The 19,502-nt window shown below is 52.7% G+C and overlaps 2 protein-coding genes across 2 annotated transcripts in view; one reads left to right on the top strand and one right to left on the bottom strand.

Annotated features, from left to right (window-relative positions):
• DLX6 (distal-less homeobox 6) overlaps positions 1–3,271 on the top strand; it is a gene marked incomplete at its 5' end in the record, with an annotated part of 4,961 nt that extends 1,690 nt beyond the window's left edge. The window contains 2 exons of the mRNA XM_079785355.1: positions 1–150; positions 2,040–3,271. The exon at positions 1–150 is cut by the window's left edge and continues 44 nt beyond it. Of these exons, the coding sequence (XP_079641481.1) occupies positions 1–150; positions 2,040–2,291 (402 nt within the window). The 3' untranslated portion in view covers positions 2,292–3,271. The remainder of the gene's footprint in view (positions 151–2,039) is intronic.
• Positions 3,272–12,507: 9,236 nt separating this feature from the next.
• On the bottom strand, positions 12,508–16,938 carry DLX5 (distal-less homeobox 5). Its single transcript, XM_079786286.1, has 3 exons — positions 16,405–16,938; positions 14,304–14,488; positions 12,508–13,192 (listed from the first exon to the last, which is right to left on the bottom strand). Exons 1-3 carry the CDS (start codon positions 16,757–16,759, stop codon positions 12,863–12,865), a joined length of 870 nt encoding a protein of 289 aa, XP_079642412.1. The 5' UTR covers positions 16,760–16,938; the 3' UTR covers positions 12,508–12,862.
• Between the last annotated feature and the right edge of the window lie 2,564 nt (positions 16,939–19,502).

The following is a 19,502-nucleotide window of genomic DNA, read 5'->3' as shown; positions in this document are numbered from 1 at the left end:
AATGGAAAAGGGAAGAAGATTCGGAAGCCTCGGACCATTTACTCCAGCCTGCAGCTCCAGGCTTTAAACCACCGCTTTCAACAGACGCAGTACCTGGCCCTTCCCGAGAGAGCGGAACTGGCAGCTTCCTTAGGACTGACGCAGACACAGGTAATTCCCGAGAAGCCCCGGCGCCCCTGAAATGCTGGCCCCGCTTGCAGATCGGGCAGGGAGCACGTCAGGAGGAATTCTTGGCCTAGGCCACCAAGGATGGAAGATTAATGGCACATGCCTTTGCTCCGGTTACGAACTTGCCCCGGGACAGCGCAGTTTGGAATAAATGAATACTGGACTGGATTTGCACATCGCCCCAACCCTCGGCGACCCCGCCCCAGTCTAGTGTCCTTTGGTGACCAAGCTCATCCTTTATTCGAGCCCTCTTTCAAAACACAACAACATGAAAGAGAAAGAGAAAAAGATATTCAGGCCAGGAGGCAGAATAAGACAGGCAGGCAGGTAGGTAGGTAGGTAGATAGATAGATAGATAGATAGATAGGTGATCCTTTTGTGAGTCCTTGGACTTCAGGATTTCAGCTTGTTGACAGAGAATTATGAAGTGAAATGAAGAGGGGAGATAGTCATAGGCTCCGATAGGATTTTGTTGAGGGACCAAGGTGCCAGCTATTCATCCTGGGATGGGTGAGGTGAGTTTTTCGGAAGATTGCCCTAAGCTCAGTGGTTAGATCATCCTGGTGACTGGCTGGTGAGGTACCTCCATGGAGCACAGGACTTGGGAGCAATGGCAGAGGTGGAGATCAAAGAGAAGTGCTGCCCGAATTACAGCAGGTGAGGCCTCAGTGAAGTACAGTTGCTGAAGTTCTGCTGCCCTACTAATTTGAAAGACATATGGGCCCTTTCAGACTTCACCGGAAGGGGCTTAGGCAGGTATATGAAGACCCTGGTCATAAAGCCAGGCTGCAGTCACCTGTGGTTTCTGTCCTCGTCCATTCACTTAGTGGTAGGCCTCATGTGAGGTGGGTGATCTTCAGCCAGGGGACTCCAGGTTTTCTGAGACTCTTGCTGGGGGATGATTGCGTGGTGCCTTAGAACAGATGCTCCCAAGCTCTTCTTTTCAATCCAGCCTGCTTGCTTTTGCCATTTTGCCTCTGGAAAGATGTGGGGCTTGAAAGGAAGGGATTCCTGCTCCTCAGTAACTTGTATTCCTCTTGGAAAAGCAGATTCCTGTGGCTAAGGAATTTTAAAGGTACAGGAAGTGGCACCCTAGAATCTCCTTCTTCAAGTAAAGGGAGACCTGGTATGTTAGCTTAGATAGTCTCGCATCCCAGATTCCTGATTTCCATTTAATTTTTAGAGGCCCTTTGACTTTAAGTGGCTACACTAACAATCCTGTGATGATTGCTCACCACAGTTTGACTAAGCAACATACAAAGTAGGGAATGAGGGAGGTACAGTCCCTAATCTCTGCGGGATTATGGGGATGTATTTGCGTAGGGAGAAAGATGCCCCATGCACAGTTTGTGGCATGTGCGGTGTATGCATAGGGATATTTGAGTCATTTGGATATAAAGGTATAGGCTTTAATCTGTTCATAGTCATCTGCTCACTACATGCATAGAGATGCCAGGTTTGGGGATTGGTAAACATATTTTTAAGAAAGAGACGATCAGAAAAAGTGCATTCAGTTGGCTTTGATCCGAAAAGTTCTGTTTCAAAATCCCTCTTTAGACTTTGAACCCAGCTATCTGATGCGCCTTCATTCTTATTTTATTCTTATTTATGCTGTTGTTTTACACCTAGAAGATATTCCAGTCCTATTGCATCCAAATGAAGAGTTTAGGTATCCAGACAAGATACCTAGGAAATGGGTGGGTAGGGTGGGGGTGAAGAAAGAGGTGGAGCAAAGCGGAGACTCGAGGGTTTGGTGTTTGTGGGATTGTTTTATTAGTATTACTATTATTTTAAATAATTGCTTCCAAAGCCTCAACTTGAGGCACGGGGGTGTTTTCAAGCCTAACGATCGCCACTGCTTTTCGTTGTAGGTGAAGATATGGTTTCAGAACAAACGCTCTAAGTTTAAGAAACTGCTGAAGCAGGGCAGTAACCCGCATGAGAGCGACCCTCTCCCGGGCTCAGCAGCCCTGTCGCCGCGCTCGCCGGCGCTGCCTCCGGTGTGGGACGTTTCCGCCTCGGCCAAGGGCGTCAGTATGCCCCCCAACAGCTATATGCCTGGCTATTCGCACTGGTACTCCTCACCACACCAGGACACGATGCAGAGACCACAGATGATGTGAGTTGTCCGAGGGAAATCGATACCCTAGGGAAACGTCTGAACCAGGCAAGGAGGATCCGGGACCTGCTTGCAGCTGCCAAACCGAGCCGAGCCCACGGAGCAGGCTCAGGAGAACTCACGTCTGACCAGACCGTCTGTGCACTCTCTCTCTCTCCCGCTCCCTCCGTCTCTGTTTCTCTCTCACACTTCTCCCTTCTCCCTTCTTTCCTTCCTTCCCGCCTTTCTCTTCCTTTTCCCTTTTCTTCCCTCATCTGCCTTTTCCCCGGAGCAGCCTCAGTAATTGATCTTGCATCTTAGGGAGAGAGAGAGGGAGGGAGGGAGAGAGCGAGAGGCTGGTTACTATGCCAGCGCTCTTGAACCCCTCACTGTAAGTATATTTTCCCTTACCCCTTGGGATCCAGGCTCTGAGCCTCTTCTTCTCTTTGGGAGTATCTATCAAAACAACTTTTTTTTACAGACACACACCCCCCACACACACACACACCAGAAGAATCTGCGCAAACATGGCAGCGTTTTACTTGTTTAATGAACTTAAGGCATTACACGATGAAACAGAAGCATTTCAGACGCCTACGTTTTTATTTACCAATCCCAGACTGACAAAAATAAATAAAGAAGAAGAAGAAAAAGAAAAGAAAAGCCCTCACATAACAGCCATTCTCTAAAGGAAAAGGAAAAATCAGCTGAGATTAGAACATTGCCACAAAGGGAACGCTGCATGTTTTATCAAAATGCAATGGACAAGAATGATGATGTCTAAACAAAACAAAACCACTCTTTCCCCCTCCCCAAACCCTGAACTGGAATCAGGAAAGACAGAGGAAACAACCAAAACCACGGTTCTATTGCTTTGATACTTTTACTAGGTGAATTGGTGGCATTCACTAAGCGAATAGGGACGTTTATATCAAGAAACATTTCTGTATATATTGTTGAATTTTAGTTGTACATATACTTTGTATGTTTTTGTCTTCTTTCATATATGGAGTAAAAGCCACAAAATGCTGGGAGTGTCCTGTATATTTCTCCCTATGTGTCTCTATCTCATCACCTCCTCCTCCTCCCCTCTCATATATTTTCTGTCATTCTTAAAAGAATTCCCATTTCCTAATATGGGAAGCCCCATATATACACATCAAATGCTTGCAAAAGGTGTCATTTTGAAGCACTAGCCTTTGTCTTAAGTACTTTACCATTAACCATGGGTGTTTTCCCAGCTTCCTTTCTATATTAAACTTTTACTGTCATTTCTTCTATTTAAAAAAAATGAGAATATCTATCCCCTGACAACCTCTCGTGCTGAAACTGAGTGTTCTCCTCTCCCTTTTCTCAGCTAAAGAAATACAGCTGTATTTGTCTTTCTTTGCAAGCACGTTTTAACCAAAAAAAAAGGAAACAATATGAGAAAAGAATAGAAAACAAACGCACAATTATGACTATTTAATGTTACAACCCTTTGCAAGCTAGCTAGGTAGGAAAAGCACACTCCTGGATGCAATACATCCTCCGATCTTGTGGAAAGCTTAGAAATAATGGAAATGAAAAGTCCTTTCGTCATACAAGCAGGAAGCCCCATACTGCGAGAATTAATGGCTACAGACCTGGGCATCCTTCAAATTATGAACCTTGAAACCACTGAGCCATTTATCAGAAGTCAATAGAGACACTCAGAGTGCTCCATATAATGACAGCGACATACAGCCGTGCAAAAGGACAGTCACTATAATTAGACACAAAGCAAAGACGACTTACCAATATACCCGTTCCTTTTTTTGTTGAGCAACTTCCACGCTCAGTCAGTCTTCAGAATGGTTTAAAACCGATCAGTCTTGTCATTTTCTAGCATTCGCATTGTTACATTAGGAAAAATGTTTTCTTTTCTTTTTTCCCCCTTCCTACTGTGAAACTTTGGGTTCGTAGCTCCCCAGGATCAATTCTGAACAAAGCCTCCAGCTGCAGTGCCATCCAATTTGAAGCAGACATTGGGGACAATTTAAGGTTTTTATCCACAAGAAGGTTTTTTTCCATTCTCTTAAATGCAGCCATAATTAGAGTAATTTTTCATGTAGCCCGCTGATTACAGCGTTTTTACCGTCAAAGATAATTACCTGTAATTTTCTTCCACTTTTAATACTAAAAAGCCATCTTTATTTAGATTCAGGAACAGGAAAGGCGAAACAAAAGAGGGAAATTATTCTGTTATTCATACACAGATTGCAGAGACGTAGGACCTAAAATTGAAAATTAACCAAAATTATAATGCTGAAAAGAATGGAAGAGGCTGCAGAAGTACAGCTGGTAGTGGGGCTTTGCTGAATTATTCAAATTACGTTAGAGAGAAAGCTACCATACATCGAAACCAACACTAATTTTTCTTAAAAAAAAAAAATCCACCAGACACAGGCTAAACCACTGGTGAGTGCATGAAATTCTGAAACCCAGCAAATGCATTTTAACACATTGGAGGTGTTGTCCTGATGGGCTTGTATCAATCTATCTCTTAATGTGAGTTGAATTAAATTCTGCCAAGAGGGGTCCTCTGCAGAACTCTCCTTGGAAACTGGGCTTCCTGGGCTCTCTGAACCTCAAGGGTTAATATTTTCGCACTTTAGATGGTATTGACCCCATAAACTGGTTGCTGAGAAAGGGATTGGTAGGAGGGGCGTGGGCAAAAGGCATCCCCCAGTCGCGGTGCCTACGACGCCTCCCCACGTTCGCACTTCCCCGGAGTTCTAGAGCCTCGATCTGACCGTGTTTCCCAGGTTAAAAAGAAAGAAAGAGAACAATAGCTGCGGGCGGTGAGGGTGAAGGGGGAAATTTCTTCCCGGCGCCAATAAGCATCTCATTATCTTTTGACACAATTTAGTCCAAAGGTTGCCGCCGCCGGCGGAGAAAGGCCTTTCTGCACGGGGGGTGAGGGAGCCAAAAATTGCCCAGGCTCCTGCCCTGCACATCTCCAGCGGCTTGTAGCGTGTACGGCGTCAGGAAACAGCGTCATCTATAGATAGCACAGCACGGAGTCTTCCTCCGCGCCCTCCTCCTGAGTCAGCCTGGTTTCTGGGCTCCGTATCTCGCTTCTGCCTCTCAGCCAATCATGCTCCTCTCACCCCAAGGTCGCAGCTTTCGGCCCGGCAGGCAGTTGCTCTAGGAGAGGCATCTCACCCCATCCCCACCCTGCCCCCACCCCCCAGCTGGAGGCAAAGGGCCTGCAATGGAGCCCTGAAGGGTTTTCAGAGGCCAGTTGCTCCTGCAACTTTCTCCCAGAGTAGAGAATGTGCAAGGGGCTATACAGTCTAGAGATAAGACTACACCTGCCGTTGCAAATGTCCGCATACCTGTGATAGTAAAGGAGCACTCTCCCAAGCTCCATTTGCTCCCTCCATGCCCCCAAATTTGAAACCATCGCCACATATCAAGACCTCCATGGGTTCGCCTAGGACTAGCTTTGGGTAACAATTTGCAGAGAGATTTTAGCTTGGAATCTCCAGCGCTCTCCCTCCACACCTTACAGAAACCCAGTCCTTTCCACAGGCTCCAGTCACAAGTTGCACCAAATACATCAACAGCACAGAAAAGCAAAGAAAAAGACAAAGCGAGTTCTTAAGGATCCCATTCTCACCTGAGTCTTTTACTCATCAGAATGACAACCCTTTTACTGTTAACGGGGAGGGATAAAAGATCAGAATTGCAAAATCTGTAAAGCAAAGTTGCAGTCTATAATGAATTACAACAGCAACACATAGACCTTGGAAAGTGTGAGAAGATAAGTATGAACTGCGCCTTGAAGTAGGAAAGAAATAAAAAACTTACCCCCAGTGAATATCTCTTAAGCAATGATCAGGTCTAGAAATCTATACTGAACAGAAGCAGAGAAGAATATTTTTCTGAGTCTCAGGGCAGAAGCTCTTTCTCTATATTCTTGGTTGAGTGAGCATATCCAGGTGTGAAATTGTTTGCACACCCCAGCACCTCTTATATTGCCAGCAAAATTAGCTGTTATTACTGTCACTGTTTAGTGATGGTTAGCGTGATACAAAAAAAAAAAAAAAACTGCTGTAATCAAGACCTGGCGCATCTTTGCAAATTACAGATAATTGTAAACGTCCAGATTATGATAATAGCATCCTAATCCAGCCTGCAATATAATTATTACAGAGTGTTACATCTGAAACTGTCCAGTAGGGCTAATTCAGCCATTATTTAGACCCTATTTTTGCACTGCAAATGGGTTGCTGAGTTGAAAATGTACGATTGTAATTTCACAGGGCACTCAATGAGTAATGGTATAGGAAGAGGAAAATACAAAAGTGAAATGTGAACAGTAGCGATCAAATCAAACCCTGAAGGACAAAAGACTGTTTGATTCATATGGAAAAAGAAGAGTGGGAATTAAGAAAATAGCAAATCAGTGGTCTGAAGCATTACGTGTCCAAATCTTCAATATGTGTGGCGCTGATGTGTTTGCAAGGGCTGCTGCATCTGCTGTTGCCTGGAATCTGAAATAATTTTTTTTTCTTTCTCTTTCTTAAACCCTTGTCTTTCCCCACCCTCTCTTAAAGCATTTCCTTGTATAAAAGTGCCCCTCCCCCAAGCAAAGAACACTTGTCAGTTTCACCATTGTTTCCACCAGGGTGGACTCAGAGTGCCTGTCACTTGTTTATGAACATTTTCTTAAATGAATTTGCAGTCTCTTGTTATTAGTACAAAATGCCCTGGGTGCATGTAAGTATTCCTGAGCTCCAGCTCCATGCTCGTTCACAGGGAACAAGTCACTGAGAGTCCTAAAGGATATTAGCAGAAAATATATTCATTGCTGCTAATTAAATAAAGCCTGACTGGGAAGCTGTCTCCACTCTGCTTGGCTGGCTACTGGCTTTAATCCTAGGATTAACTTTTATTAATTAGACCCCCCCCCCCACACACACACACATAAACCAGTTCTAGCTGCTTCTTTTGCTACAAGTCACTAAGGTGCTTCTTTCTGGATTCCAGAAACTCCGGTATTTTTTGGGAAAGGACTGTCCTTGCCCCCAGATAGGGCTGTAAAACTCCAAGGTGAGTCTCCTTACAAAATGGAAGAACCAAAGAGAAAGGGAGTTGGTGAGTTAGAGCAAGAGAGTCTGGAGAGAGTCTGGGCGCTGTGCTGGTCCCAGAGTGAAAGTGAACTCCAGGTTCCAGCTGTGGCCTCCAGGAGGATGAACCCTGCTCTGGCTGAGACTTCTGGAGTCTAGTTCTGGTTCCGCACAGGGACATCTCGGTTAGGGATACCTAAAGCCCCCATATCCCCAGGAGCTCAATTTTCCCACCAGGAGTGCAGAGAATTTCCTGAGCATCTCTTCCAGCCTCTAGCACACGTGTGATGATTCTTCCTCCCCGCCCCTCATCACCTCACAGACCTGGGTACTGCCTAGCCAGGGCCATCCCGCAGGGTGGCAAGCCAGCTTCCTAGCTCCTGCGAATTTAAGGGCAATAATGAAATGTCCCCGGTGTAGTGACCCCTGTTTATAGATGAAAGTTGAGTCCATACCCTGCCTCCTCTCCCGCCTCTCTTCTTCCACCTTGCAAACGGCAAGGGGGCAGAAGTAGTCTTTGGGTGACAATAAGCTTCCATGGGCAGATTTTCTGTCTTCTCGCCTTTGCAAGGAAAAAAAAAATGCTTTAAAATAAATCATAGTTTGTGAACTGCTTACTGCTCGTCACCCCCACTGACTTAAAAAAATACACTAAACTGTGTATAGTGGAGATTTGACAGAGAATCATTACTGAACTTGGAGTGTGTGTGTGTGTGTGTGTGTGTGTAGAATGATGTTATGAGCCATTTTTTCCTTCCTGTGGCGAAAGGTCGTAATGTGTGGTATTTCACGGTTTTATATAAATCTTGGTTTAGGATGTGGAACAGACTCAATAATACATGCGCTTTTGGCAAAGAGACTCCTACGGATCCCCATAAATCAGAAGTAATACGAAGTCCCAGCGAACAAAAGAGCAGAAACATTTAATTGCTGCAAAACAGGACTCCGGTCTCCTTTAGAGGGAGATTCATGTAAACTCCCTCGGTTCCTATCTTCACGGTTAGAGCTCGACCTATAAAACAGGTTATTACGTTACAGCCGGCGACCCCGAGTGCTTGAAAGGCAAGGCCCCCCGCCCCCCACCGCAGCCCCTCCAGGGCCACGGGGGAACCCAAAGTGTGTCAGATGCAGAAGAAAGCGCGGATGGGGCTGGGGAGGGGGCTGTGCAGGGCTGCGTAGAAAAAAAATTTGTAGCCAATCCCCTAGGTGCTACCGCTATGTGGGCTGTTTTGGAGGCCCAGAGTTCGCTGCGACTCTGAAAAAACCTAGTACAGCGTGCAAAGACCGCCGGCAACCTGGGAACCCGAGCGGAGGGCGGGAGCCAGCCGCAGCGCCCCCTCCCCAAGCTCCCGGGAGGCGGGAGCCTCCACCCAGCGCTGTGGGAGGGGGCGCTTCGGGGTGGAGGAGAGGGGTGACCGCAGGCGGATCCGCCGGCGTGGCGCGCTTCCCAGAGGTGCGGAGGGCGTCTGCCCTCAGGGCGTGCCTCCCGGGAGGGCTGGAGAGTTCGGGGTTGGCGGGATCCCAGTGGCCAGTGGGAGGTGCGCGATCCAAAGGGTTGCGGGGATGGGGCCCGGGAGGGTGGTGTGGTTGGGTAGCCCTAAAAGTCCCTCTCCTAGAATAAAAGGAAGCGCTGGGGCGGGGGGTGGGGGTGAGGGGAGACAGGGGCCAGCGTTCCAGGAGGCATTCCTGGCGCTTCGGGCTGGGGAGCTCAGGAAACTCGGGGGTGTCCAGGCCGGAGTGAGTTGCAGGGCGCGCCGGGAGGAGACGAGCGCGGCCTGCCCTTGGCGCGCTGTGGGCGACTCCCGGGACGGCGCGGCCCCGACGCCGCGAGCCGTGGGGCGTCCGGTGGGATCAAAGGAGCCAGAGGAGGCCAGCCGGCGCGTCTGGGGTTGTGGGATCAGGGGCGGGAGAGAGAAGATTGGTAGAGGCGGGGAGATCCTGGCCTGGCCGGTGCCACCAGGAGAGGGTGTGTGCGCGCGTGGGTGTGCGGGGTCAGCCCGCCCCTGGAGGAGGTCGAGCCCTGGGTGGGTCCGAGTGTGGCTGGAAAGGCTCCCGGGTGGGTGACCCCAAGAGAGGGAGAGCGAGCGAGCGAGATCAAGGGCATCGAGCCCTGCGGGTTCCTCTGTGTGTGTCTCAGGCCCTGTGGCTCAGGACTGGAGCCGCCTGGCACCCACAGGAATGCGGCTTCTCTCGGCTGCCCAGGCCGCCCCCTGTTCCACAAGGAGGTGGCCGCCAGGAAAAGGGGGGGGGGGGGGCAGAAATCTGCTTAGCCCAACACGAGCCTCAAACAAAGGCTAATTTATCTGATCTTTTACAGCAGGGCCAGCAGATTCGGGGCCTCTTGGGCTTTGGAGTGGCGGGGGGGAGTCTGAAGATGGGGGGTTGGGAGTGTGAGGGTGTGTGACGAGGCTCACGGAAAAGAAAACGAACTCTTGGAGTGGGCCTGACATCTTGGGAGCACTGGACTGAGAGCGGGGCTCGTGGGGACGGGGAGAGGCAGGCCGAGGTCCAGGAAAGTGGGGTCGGGGCCGATCAAGGAATCTGGGTGGAGGGTATAGGTTTACGTTGGATGCAGGAATAAACAATGGAGAGAAAGAGGGAGGGTGCGAGGGGGGCGCGCGGGAGAGGAACCTCACACAGATTATTTTTAGACTTTGCGGAGGATCTGTTATTTTTACATCCTTGGGCGCAGGGCTGCAGGGAGTTAAATCCCCCTGGGAGAATCCCCATGGTGCCAGGGAAAACCCGCTGCAGACTGGTTTGGCAGAATTATTTTTGTCCACGGCTCCCAGACCCAGTTAAAAAAAAAAAAACCGCGCGAGAGAAGAGGCCATTGCGAGTGGAAGGAGTGAGGTTAGCACAAGGGAAGGAATCCTGAAACCAAGTCTGCGCGCGTGGCGTCCTGCCTGGCCGCCTCGCAAGGCTTCGGTGTCTGTAACAACAAGCAGAGTCAAGGCTGGAGGTGGGAGGGGGGTCGTTAAAGAAGAATCCCCCCCCCTCCACTCTCTCTTCCTGGGAAGAGTCCAAACTCGCCGTTCCCTCAGCTTGACCGTGCGGGGTGATAGTGAAGGGGGATCCCCTTTCCAAAGCCGGGAATGGCGGCTGGGAAATCATCTGCCCTCTCCATGTGCAGAAAGGGCATGCTCCAAGCCCATTCTTGCCGCGCTCGGGCAGCCGGTGAGGAGGAGGTGTTGGCGATGTACAGTGCGTGCGCCCCTTCCACGTCCCCAAACGCGCACCCCGAGGCGCCCGCGCAGGGGAACGCTGCCGCTGGCAGGCGGCGGCCAGGGTTTCTCCCCGCCGGATTCCCTAGACGGAAAACTCTGGCTTTCGGTGTAATGGAAACTCCTACAATCCTTACAAGCAAAGAAAGAAAGGCAGGAAATAGATGCCTTCACGTCTTCCCTTCACCCTATTCTCTGCCAGCGCAGAGCACAGCGCGTGGCCACCCAAAACTCCTAAGAAAGCAGAGCTGGAGGGGAATGACGAGGGGGAGAGACGCAGCGGCCCACACCTCGGGCTGCAGGCGGCGAGCTGACCCGGCCCAGGCAGGGTGTTGCCTAAAGACCCGTCAAAACTCTGAATCCCCCGAAGGCCCAAGCCGGTCCCAACTGGCAGGCTGGAAAGGAAAGAAGAAAAATAAAGGAATCCTGGAGAGAGGGAAACTAGGAAAGGAGAGGGAGAGAACACGGGTAAATTCCCCGCGGGGCACACAGCGTGCCTTTCAGGTCTCTCCTCCTAACCCTGGAAGAACCTTCTTAGAAATCCTCAGATGACAGGATGTAATTTTTATGTTCTAATCTCCAACCCCCCTTCCCCCCCTCCTCCCTTTAAGAAAACTCTCTTGTCACATTTATTGCCGCGGACTTCCCAGCTGTAAAATATATCTCCTGTATCTTGTAATTTCCAATATACGATTGCCCCTGGTATCCCAAGCAAACAGAGGCAGGTGAACGAAATGACAGTCAGAAAGACGCCTGCAATCCAGGCCGGGAGCGCAGCTGCAGACCCGGCTGTGGCTCTGGCCACACTGTTGATGTCTAGATGCAGCCGGTGGGGAGAAGGACCCGCACAGGCCTAGGTTGCAGCAAGTCTTGCCTCTCCGCCCCAAAGAAGGCTTCACAAAGGAGAAATCCCTGCAAACAGATTCAATGTCCCATCGTTTGGAACCCGCTTTGCCACTGTTTTATGTAAAAGCAAAGCAGAAGGAACTCCTTCCTGCAAAAAACCAGAGAGCGGTAAAGCAGGGGAAGAAAAGATTTACATTCAGAGTATTATCTCACACGAAATGAAACCCACACCGGGCCACAGTGCTTTCACTCCTGTCCCCCCCACCCCACAATTCCCTCTCTTGGCAGAGGAATAATGCCCCCCCCCCCCCCCCCCCCCCCCCCCCCCCCCCCCCGCCACATGCCTGCTTGGCCTGCTGATTCAGGCCTATCGTTGTTTTCAAATCCTGTGATCCTTCCCTCTCTCTGAAAGAGCTCGGATAAATTTATAATCGTACACCAAGGAGTCCAAGGCACTACTATTTGCCTTGCTGCAAACATTTCAGATTTTTAAAAAATGTAATAAGAGGGGAAATCCCCCCCCCCTCAGTTTTTCATTTTCTCATCTCTGGAAGCGCCCTTTGAAAGGAGTGTAATTTGTCTAATTGCTCTAGCAATACACAGCAGCTGATGGGGAGGGCAGCTCTCCACCATAATTGCTTTGAGCTTAGAATTCAGAGTGGTTATTGAGGGATTTCTGCTCCTTTCTTACTTACACACAGGGTGGAGGGCCCTATTTAGATTCCAGCATTACTTTCTACCTGAAACAATTTGGGGTTAAACTTAAAATTATCTAAACGTTTTTGTGGTTAGGGCCCACCCCCCCAAAAAACCCACCCAAAACATCTAAATATATATTATACAGTGGTGCTATAAACAGGCCACCTATACATATAGACATATAAAGCAACATTCAACATATAACATGTGAAGTTCTGCATCCATGCAGCTCCCAATTGCTATTTTCCTTTTTGCCTTATTGGATCTCTGCAGACCTCTTTCTTTAATTGCCTGCATAAAGCGTGGCTAGCCCATTACAAGAGGGGGGGGAGGCAAAGAAGTATTTTTTTAAGAAACATTTTGCTTTCATGATCGAAATAATTTTATTTATCCAGAATATACAGTTTAACTCCTCTATCTACACTTATTTACATGGTTAAAACAAACATTGAAAAAAGTCTTTTGAAAAGTTGAGGTCATAGATTTCAAGGCACCATTGATAGTGTCCACAGTTGCGCAAAAAAGTGTCTGTAAAAAAAGGAGGGGGTCAGGGTCCTTTGAAATGCAATAACTTACATGCAAAAAAAAAAAAAAAAGCTTTACACATGAATCTTTTCTTTTGTTTTGTTTCCGGTTTCCAAACTTCCCCATATGAATTCCTTTCTTTTATGATTTTCTAAAACAGCAAGACACAGTAGTCCCAAAAAAGACAGCGAGAGAAAGCGGCCGGTCTAATAGAGTGTCCCGGAGGCCAGCGCCAGCGGGTGCTGTAAGGAGCCGGGCGGCGGCAGGTGGGAATTGATCGAGCTGGCTGCGCTCGGGTACCAGGAAGCCGAGTTCTCCAGGTAGCTGGACGCGGGGGACTGGTTGGAGGTCGGAGGGTGGGCATGAGGGTGGTGGCTGAGCGAGCGCGACGAGCCCTGAGGCTCCCACACCGCCGGAGACTGCGGCGAGTTACACGCCATGGGGTCGCTAGAGCTGGGGCTGTGCTCCGGGGGCATCTCCCCGTTTTTCATGATCTTCTTGATCTTGGATCTTTTGTTCTGAAACCAGATTTTCACCTGGGTGGAGGGGGGGGAACAAAGGCACAGGTTACCGGGACACGCCGAGGCATCTTCGGCCCCCCGCGGCTCCGCCCTGGCGTCTCCCGGCGGCTCCGGGCCTGCTGTCCGGGCCCGGGCCTGGGGCGCAGCCTGGATGTCCGGCCCCAGAGGGCGCCCTGGCGGGATCCGCGCGCCGGAGCCGCCGCGAGGGCACGACCCCGAGGCTGTTGTCTTTTGTTTGGCTCGGAGGCGAGGGCCGGGGGCGGGCGGCGGGGGGTGGGGGCGCGAGTGTCCGAAGCCACGTGCGCGCACCTGCAGGCCCACGCGGCGCGCACGGAACGCGGCGCCGCCAACGTCTGCAAAGCCGTGGCCGAGCCCCGCACGCCGGGGCGGCGCAGCCGACTCTGGGAGCGCGGGCCCATGCAGGTAGCGCACGGATCCCCCCCGGTTCCCCGCGCCACTCCCTTCACCCCCTCCTCAGCTCCGGGAAAGGTCAGAATCCGCCTGCAGCCCTGGGCGGTGACTCCAACATTCTTTATTCCTCTCTGGGGGTGGGGGTGGGAGTGAAGGAAACAGGACCCTCCGGGGAAGATCTCCCCATCCAGCAGCGCCCCGCGGCTCCCCCCCCCCCCCCGGCTTCCCTCACCCCTGCCTCGCGACCCTCAGGCTGCGGCGGCCCAGCGCTCCGCAGCAGCGGGGAGTGACCCCCTCCCCCAGCCCTCCCGGCCCGCGGCCACGGCCTCCGCCTTCCCTCGGCCTGAGACCAACCGACGGGCCCCGCTGGCCCGAGAGGCTGCGTGGCACACACTCGTCAGTGTCTCCAGCTGCGGGAGCGTCCTAGGATGACCCTCCCCCGTGCCCCATCTTAGAAAGTGGCCCCTCGCCCCCGGAGGCCTGAAGCGGGGGCATCTCGGGATGAGCGGCGTCTCCGTCCCGTCCCCACCGTCGCGGGCGGCGACGCCGGGTCTGCCTGGCGGAGGGAAGGGCGCAAGGTGGTTGTCTGTCTGGGCTGCCCGCAGGCGCTCTCCGACCGGCTCCCGCCCGCCCCGCGGGGACAGAACCGCAGGGCCCAGCCGGGCGCGCAGCCAAGGCGGGGCCCCGGCCTGGCCGGGCCGCGGCCGGAATTTACCTGTGTTTGCGTCAGGCCCAGCGAGGCGGCCAGCTCGGCGCGTTCGGGCAGGGCGAGGTACTGAGTCTTCTGAAACCTTCTCTGTAACGCAGCCAGCTGAAAGCTGGAATAAATAGTCCTGGGTTTACGAACTTTCTTTGGTTTGCCGTTCACCATCCTCACCTCGGGCTCGGCCACTTCTTTCTCTAAATAAGCAAAAACAGGACCGGTTAGAGCTTGTCCGCACACAATGGCGCTTTTGCAGAACCCTCCACGCCAGTCCTGGGGTTTCTTCCCAGGCAGGCTTCCCTCGGGCTCCCCATCCTACCGGCCACCTTGGCTTCACACGACCCCGGAGACACGTGCCCCTCCCCCGAAGGTTGGACAGGCCAGGGAGCCAGCCTCGGATTAATTCTCTGCGCGGTTCAGCCAGCTTCCCCGGGGCTGGTGTCTAGCGCGCTGGACAGCACAGCTCCCTCCTCGGCGCCCCTGGAGCTTCACCCGGACCCGTTTTTCCGCCCACCCTGCGTGTGTGCTCACGTGCGTTTCTGGGGTGACCGCGGCCATCCCCTCCCTGTCAGCGTCTGTTCGGGAGCCCACCGAGGCCGGACCCAAGCGCTGGGAAGATGCTAACCGAGGTCTCCAAAGTTCAAAGTCCCACAAGCAAACTATGCTCCTTCCATTCAGTAGCAAGCGGTCGGGGCCGCGGCAGACAGAGGGCCGATTATGCGGCCCCCATAATCTCCCTGCCGATCTGGGAGGGCACAGATGTGTCTGGTTTCTTTTACAAATAGACTTAATAAGTTCTTGGGCCAAAAAGAAAAAAAAATCTTTCACTTATGCAGGAAATGCAGAGACACAGAGAAAGGAACGGAGACATTCTCCCATCCTGGCTGTCTTTTTTTTTTTTTTTTAGTTTAACAAGAGTCACACATTGAAAAGAAATCGGTGGTGGGGTGTTTTCGTAAAAAAGGGGCAGCAGGTCAGGACGAATTTCTCAAAATCCTGAGTGTAGAGGGCGGGGGGGGGGGGAGACTTTCTGAAGGCATGCTTGACAAAGGTGCCCTGGAGCCACAAGTCCCCTCTCCCACCTTATCAACAGTGCCCATCTCTGGAAGGGGCGGAAAGCCTGTCCCTGTGTGTGTGTGTGTGTGTGTGTGTGTGTGTGTGTGTGGCGAGCTCCTGGGAGAGGAAGGGTGGAGGATGAGGGCTGTGGTCTGGACTCTGCCAGAGCAGGGGATGCTAATATTAGCAGGATTATTAATGTGCTGGTGGGAAGAGATCAAACCTGACCGGCAAAACCTCTCCAAGGAGACCTCATGCCTCCCTCTTACCGCCCAAGCTCACCAAACCTCCCAAACTCTCCACCTAAGTTTCAAGGCAGCTGAAAAAGGAGGAGGTGGGGAGGAAGAAGACAAATTTTAGGCACCCAAAGGAAAGAAAAAAAATAATGTGCTCCAATAACGTGACCCCTCAGCAACCCTCCTCCATCTTTATGTGGCTTTTTGTTTTTTTGGCGTTGCCTTGGATCAACTGCAAAGCTCTCCCCTCCCCCCCCCCTTTCTCAGGCAGCCTACAGCTCCCAGGACACCCCCCCCACACACACACACACACACCCGGAGCGCTCCCGGCTCCCACGGCGACCCTGGCTCTCGTGGCTGCTTTCGGACAAACCCCGACGGAGCCTCGCAGGCCGCCTTCCACTCCCACTCGCACCCACCGAGCACGCTCACCCAAAATTCCAACAACTCACCTCCCCTTGATTACGCAAACGCCACTGGGGCTGCTGGATTCTTTCTTCTCTCCACCCCTACTCCCTTTCCAGCCTAGCCGGCTGCCTGACCAGGCAAGCTGGGGAACCCAGAGACAGAGCCCCCCGCCCCCCATCTCCCATCCCCACCCCCGTCCCCAGGTGCCGGAGGGGAGAGACCCTGGTCCGAACCCCCCCCCGCCCCCCCGCAGAGGCTCCTCTTACTAAAAACCCCTCAAGTGCTGGCCTGTGAACCCACTCCCTTCCGCCACACGCGCCCCCACTGCCGTGGATGGCGGGGCCCCCATCTCCCACCCCACGTCGCCCCTCCAGACCCCTGGCTGCCCCCGGATCGGGCCCCCGCTCCCGTACCTGGCTGGCTGGCGGCGCTGGGGACGCGGTTGTAGGCGCCGCCGTACTGGTGGTAGGGGCTGGTGTAGCCGTAGTCGGCGTAAGCTTTGGCGGGGTAGCCGCCGGCGGAGCCGTTCGCGCCGGGGTACTGGTACTGGTAGGGGTTGAGCGCTTTGCCGTAGGCAGCCGAGGTAGGAGAGCAGTAGCCGTGCGGGGCTGCCCCCGCGGGGCTGTAGTAGTCGGAGTCGGTGGCCGAGGACTCGGGCAGAGTGGGCGATTCCTGAGACGGGTGGTGCATGGCTGCGGACGTCTGGAACGGGGCTTGGAAGTCGCCGGAGCGGATGCTGGGGACCCTTCTGTCAAACACTCCTGTCATCGCTCCCCGGCGGCGGCTGTCCCGGCGGCGGCGGCGGCGGCGGCTGCCCGAGGTGGCGGCGGAGCTGGCTCTGGTCTAAGCAGACATGGCTGTGGGCGCGAGGGAGGAGGAGGAAGAGGAGGAGGAGAGGAGGCGGCGGCGGCGGCGAGGAGGAGGCTGGGAGTCGTGGAGGCTCCGTCTCCGGCGGGCGGACTGCTGACTGAGGCGCAGCACGGCCTTGGTTAAATCCTTAATTGCACGCTTACGCACAGCGGGGTGGATCGGGTTCCATTGGCCAGGGCCTCGGGAGCAGCAGCAACACCCCAACTCGTCCAACTAGTTTTAACACAACAAAGCATTGCTTAAAAAAAAAAGAGAGAGAGAGAGAGAAATGTAGGGATGGGGGAAGTGTGTGTGTGTGTGTGTGTGTGTGTGTTGGGGAACGGGGGGGGGGGGGGGGGGCGGGTCTCAGTTAATCTGTTTTGAGTGAATACCAAAGAAGACGCCCCACCGCCAGCTCTGTAATGTCTGGAGACAATGTGTTCCAATCAGCAGCTTCGGAAAGCGCACATGTTTTGGGGATGAGGTCGGCCACGGTGTTTCTTTGCTCGCCATCTCTCCACCCCCCTTGGGCTTCACCAGGGGGTGGTGTGGAGTGGAACAGTGATATTGCCGTGGGGAATGGGGAGGTGGGGTGATGGTGAAAAGGAACGGAGACCACTTTTTATTGGGGTGCTGGGAGTCAAGTTGTCTCTTACATGTGTTGAAAATGTGCCGTTTGGGGGAAAAAAGGACAAATCTGCAACAAGCACTTCCTTTGCGTGAGATAAATATTTCTCAGAAAAAGGCTGGGTAAGGATGCTCATGAATGCACGCTGTTCATTCAGCGGCTAGTGGCAGTTTCTGCAACCCCAAGTCCCTACAATGAGTTTACAATGTTACCGTCTTAAGCACAAATAACTTAATGACACCCAAACTGCTGGTCCCAAAGAAGAGCCAGCAGCCCCACATTTTGTTCAATATTCTCGTCCATTCGGCTGCTATTGAAAGAGAGGGTCTGTAACTCTGTTCAGAAGTTAAAGGGCTCCTGGGAAAGTGAATGGTTCACGTCTGACCTGTCATTCCAATGGACCAAATGGGAACCCCAAGAAGACTGAGAAGTAGACAAGAATAAAAGCCCGTTTGGGAGGTTGGGTGAAGCCCACCAATTTCCCCCTCCCAACCTCATGCACATGGCACCATTCCCAGGTCCAGGTTCCTGTGCCCTCCACGCTCCTATTCCCTGCCTTCAGGACACCTTAGCTCACAGGCAAAGGGACAAAAGGCGCAGGAACCCGACCACTGGGCGTTCATGGTCCAGAGCGTTTGCTTTCATGACATGTCACTCTTGCTCTAGTGATGACCCCGCTGGGGGTGTAATAATTTAATGTAAGTCAACCTACCGCTCCCCATTTTCAGGCCCTTCAAGTAGGCAGCTCCAGGAACTGGTCCTTGACTTGGGCCTTTTCAGCGTCTTCCCCCAGAGTGTCTGAGACTAGGAACCTAGGAGGCTCCCCCGACACCCAGGCAGGGAGGGTCTGGTTTCTCATCATTCTGTCCACTCCAACCGGAAGAGGAGTCTACATTACTTGTGTCTAGTGCTAGTTAGGGTAGCCTTACTTTCTGTGGAGCTACCCGGCCCAAAACAAGCCGGCAGGGAGAGCTGGGGGGTTTGGAACTCTTGGCAGGGTGCCAGACTCGCTCCAGAACACCAAAGCAGAGCAGCCATGCCAGCATCCGCCCCCTGCCTCTCCCGTCTGGGAGCCCCAGAACCACAGCTGTTGTCGCCTTGCCTTTAGGGGCAACTTAGGAGCTGGCACGCTCAAGGCAGGAGAGGGAGGGGTGTGTCACAGGGGCCCTCAGCACCCTCCGCCAGCCGGCCCGAATCTCCTCCTTGAGGCCTGTGCTCCTGCAGAAGAAAATTAAGGCAACAGAGAGGAGAAGTCAATAGCTTCCCGGGACTTCCTTGAGACTGACGCCCGCCCAGAAAACAGAGCCTGGGCTGCCGGCCCATCCCGACCCCGCGCTGTGGATTCTGACACTGCTGTTCACCCTCTAGGTTTAGAGCTACGGGGCATCGGGAGGCACTGAAGACCCGGTCGGGCTTGACATCCTGGCCTCTGCTCGGGAAAGTTCTTGGTGCCAATCGAGCCACCTTAAGCACATCCTTCAGTTTAATGACAGGAATCGCATCCCCAAGGCAATGCCGGGGAGGGTCCAAGTCGCCTCCGGGCAAAGGGCAAAGGCAAGTGGCGCGGGGGAGCCGGGTGGCCTTCCGCTGGTCCCTCCAGCCCTGGAATTTTTTGTTTCTTACAGGTTTAAAAGTTACGATGTGAAGGGAAATAAGGCAACACGGTTATGCTAACGAGGGTGTGCCTAGCAACGTGTTTAGACCTTGCTGAGAAGGCAGATTCCAAACAGGGTGGGATGGGAAGTTGCAGACTTTGGGCACAATGGAGACGTTTGGGGTCGGGTGGAGACCACAAGGTTACAATGTCCAGTTAGTCTCAATTCTGCTAAATGTCACTTTCCCCTCCGTCCAAAAAAATATATTCTCTCTCACACGTTGCACAGGACAAAAAGGAGTGGGGCGGAAGGGAAGGGCTTAGCTTCTTTGTTCCAGTTCCTAACGTGTTGGCCCTCAGAGCAAAGGCCGCTGCTAGGTGCACCTTCCCAGTCTGGGTGCGTCTCTGGAGGCCTCTCTCGACTTCGTTCAGCTTCCTTA

The sequence above is a fragment of the Cnephaeus nilssonii genome (genome assembly GCF_951640355.1).
Source record: "Cnephaeus nilssonii genome assembly, chromosome: 12".
NCBI lineage: Eukaryota > Metazoa > Chordata > Mammalia > Chiroptera > Vespertilionidae > Cnephaeus > Cnephaeus nilssonii.
Note: the sequence above shows the minus strand (reverse complement) of the source record. Positions and strands in the feature narration are given on the sequence as shown.

Bases quoted from the DNA above. Each gene is read 5' to 3' on its own strand.
- DLX5 (XM_079786286.1), bottom strand. From the start codon at position 16,759: ATGACAGGAGTGTTTGACAGAAGGGTCCCCAGCATCCGCTCCGGCGAC. The intron at 14,489-16,404 runs GTACGGGAGCGG...TTGCTTATTTAG, and splicing joins CAGCGCCGCCAGCCAGCCAG to AGAAAGAAGTGGCCGAGCCC. The intron at 13,193-14,303 runs GTAAATTCCGGC...CCCTCCACCCAG, and splicing joins TGGGCCTGACGCAAACACAG to GTGAAAATCTGGTTTCAGAA.